At 40.3% G+C, this 1,238-nt stretch overlaps 1 protein-coding gene across 5 annotated transcripts in view; it reads left to right on the top strand.

Annotated features, from left to right (window-relative positions):
* The window catches only part of epha8 (eph receptor A8), a 148,702-nt gene that overhangs the window by 134,545 nt on the left and 12,919 nt on the right, over positions 1–1,238 (top strand). For 3 of the 5 annotated variants that reach the window (XM_024269906.2, XM_024269902.2, XM_024269904.2), the window contains exon 16: positions 754–981. In XM_024269906.2, coding sequence (XP_024125674.1) covers positions 754–981 — 228 coding nt within the window. The remainder of the gene's footprint in view (positions 1–753; positions 982–1,238) is intronic. The other 2 variants (XM_024269905.2, XM_024269903.2) reach the window with 1 other exon arrangement.

Genomic DNA, 1,238 nt, shown 5'->3' with positions numbered 1-1,238 from the left:
TCTTGGACGGCCCCTCATAAGGTCATGATTTATTATTTAAACGCAGTTACAGATTGATTTAAAAGACTCTCTTTGTTACGATGTCATATTCAAAATCACTTTAGTGGGTAGGAGGCAATTTTGTTTTTCAACACTTGCTTTAATATTTGGGCTTGAGTGAAAAGATAAGCAAGATATTTTTGTTGACATGAAAGGCAGAAAAATTACAAACAAACAGGAAATAAAAGGTTGAAGTCTCATTAACAAACAAACAGTCTTTCCCAGTGGTTTGATGAAATTCTTTACTTTTTTTATCTGGTTTTTATTTTTACAGAATATTGGGATAATTTCTCATTAATACCAATAAAACACTGAAAAAGTGAAAGATCTTGTCTAAATTGGATGTTTCTGTGATGTGGAGATCTGCACCAGGATGTTGAGTCAAGAAGTTATGATACGTGCGTTTTTGCAGAAGAGTGACATGACTCGATGTGTGCTAGAGGATTGTAGCAAGGTTGATTTAACATTGTGCTATACGCAATGTCAAACATCTGCAGTGTTTGCTCGGATGAGAATTCTGCAGATGATTAATTAAAAGCAAATCCCTATCATGTTTTTATTCTCTTATCTTTAGTCTCTTCACTATCTTGATTAAAATCTCCTCTCCATAATTTCTCGGCGTCATCAGGATCATTGCAGTCAATTTTGAAATCTACCCTTAAGTTGCTGCACTCCTCCGTCCCTCCTGACCTTTTCGTCGTTCTGTTCTTGCAGAGACACGACGGCCAGTTCACCATCATCCAGCTGGTTGGGCTGCTGCGCGGCATCGCGGCAGGAATGACCTACCTGTCTGACCTGGGCTACATCCACCGCGACCTGGCTGCCCGCAACATCCTGGTCAACAGCAACCTGGTGTGTAAGGTGTCTGACTTCGGCCTGTCCAGAGTCCTGGAGGATGACCCCGACGCTGCATACACCACCAGTGTGAGTTTTCACATCGAGGCAAGCAATAACGCACTCACACACAAACACACATGCATGCACAGTGTGATGACAATAACAAAGATTGGGGTCACTAAAGATAGCCACTAAAATTTTTGTCAAAAGATTTGCTTTCTTTTGGACTTTGTTTTGTATATTTGTCACACTTAAATTAATAAAGAACATGTAAAATTAAAGCCTCAAACTTTGTTGTATGGCCCGCAGGTAGGGGTGTGCAAGAGTCTTGCGATACAATACACCAGGCATGTCAAACATAC

This window comes from Oryzias melastigma, linkage group LG5 (assembly GCF_002922805.2).
Source record: "Oryzias melastigma strain HK-1 linkage group LG5, ASM292280v2, whole genome shotgun sequence".
Lineage (NCBI taxonomy): Eukaryota > Metazoa > Chordata > Actinopteri > Beloniformes > Adrianichthyidae > Oryzias > Oryzias melastigma.
The sequence above is the reverse complement of the archived record's forward strand: the minus strand, read 5'-3'. Positions and strand labels throughout refer to the sequence as shown.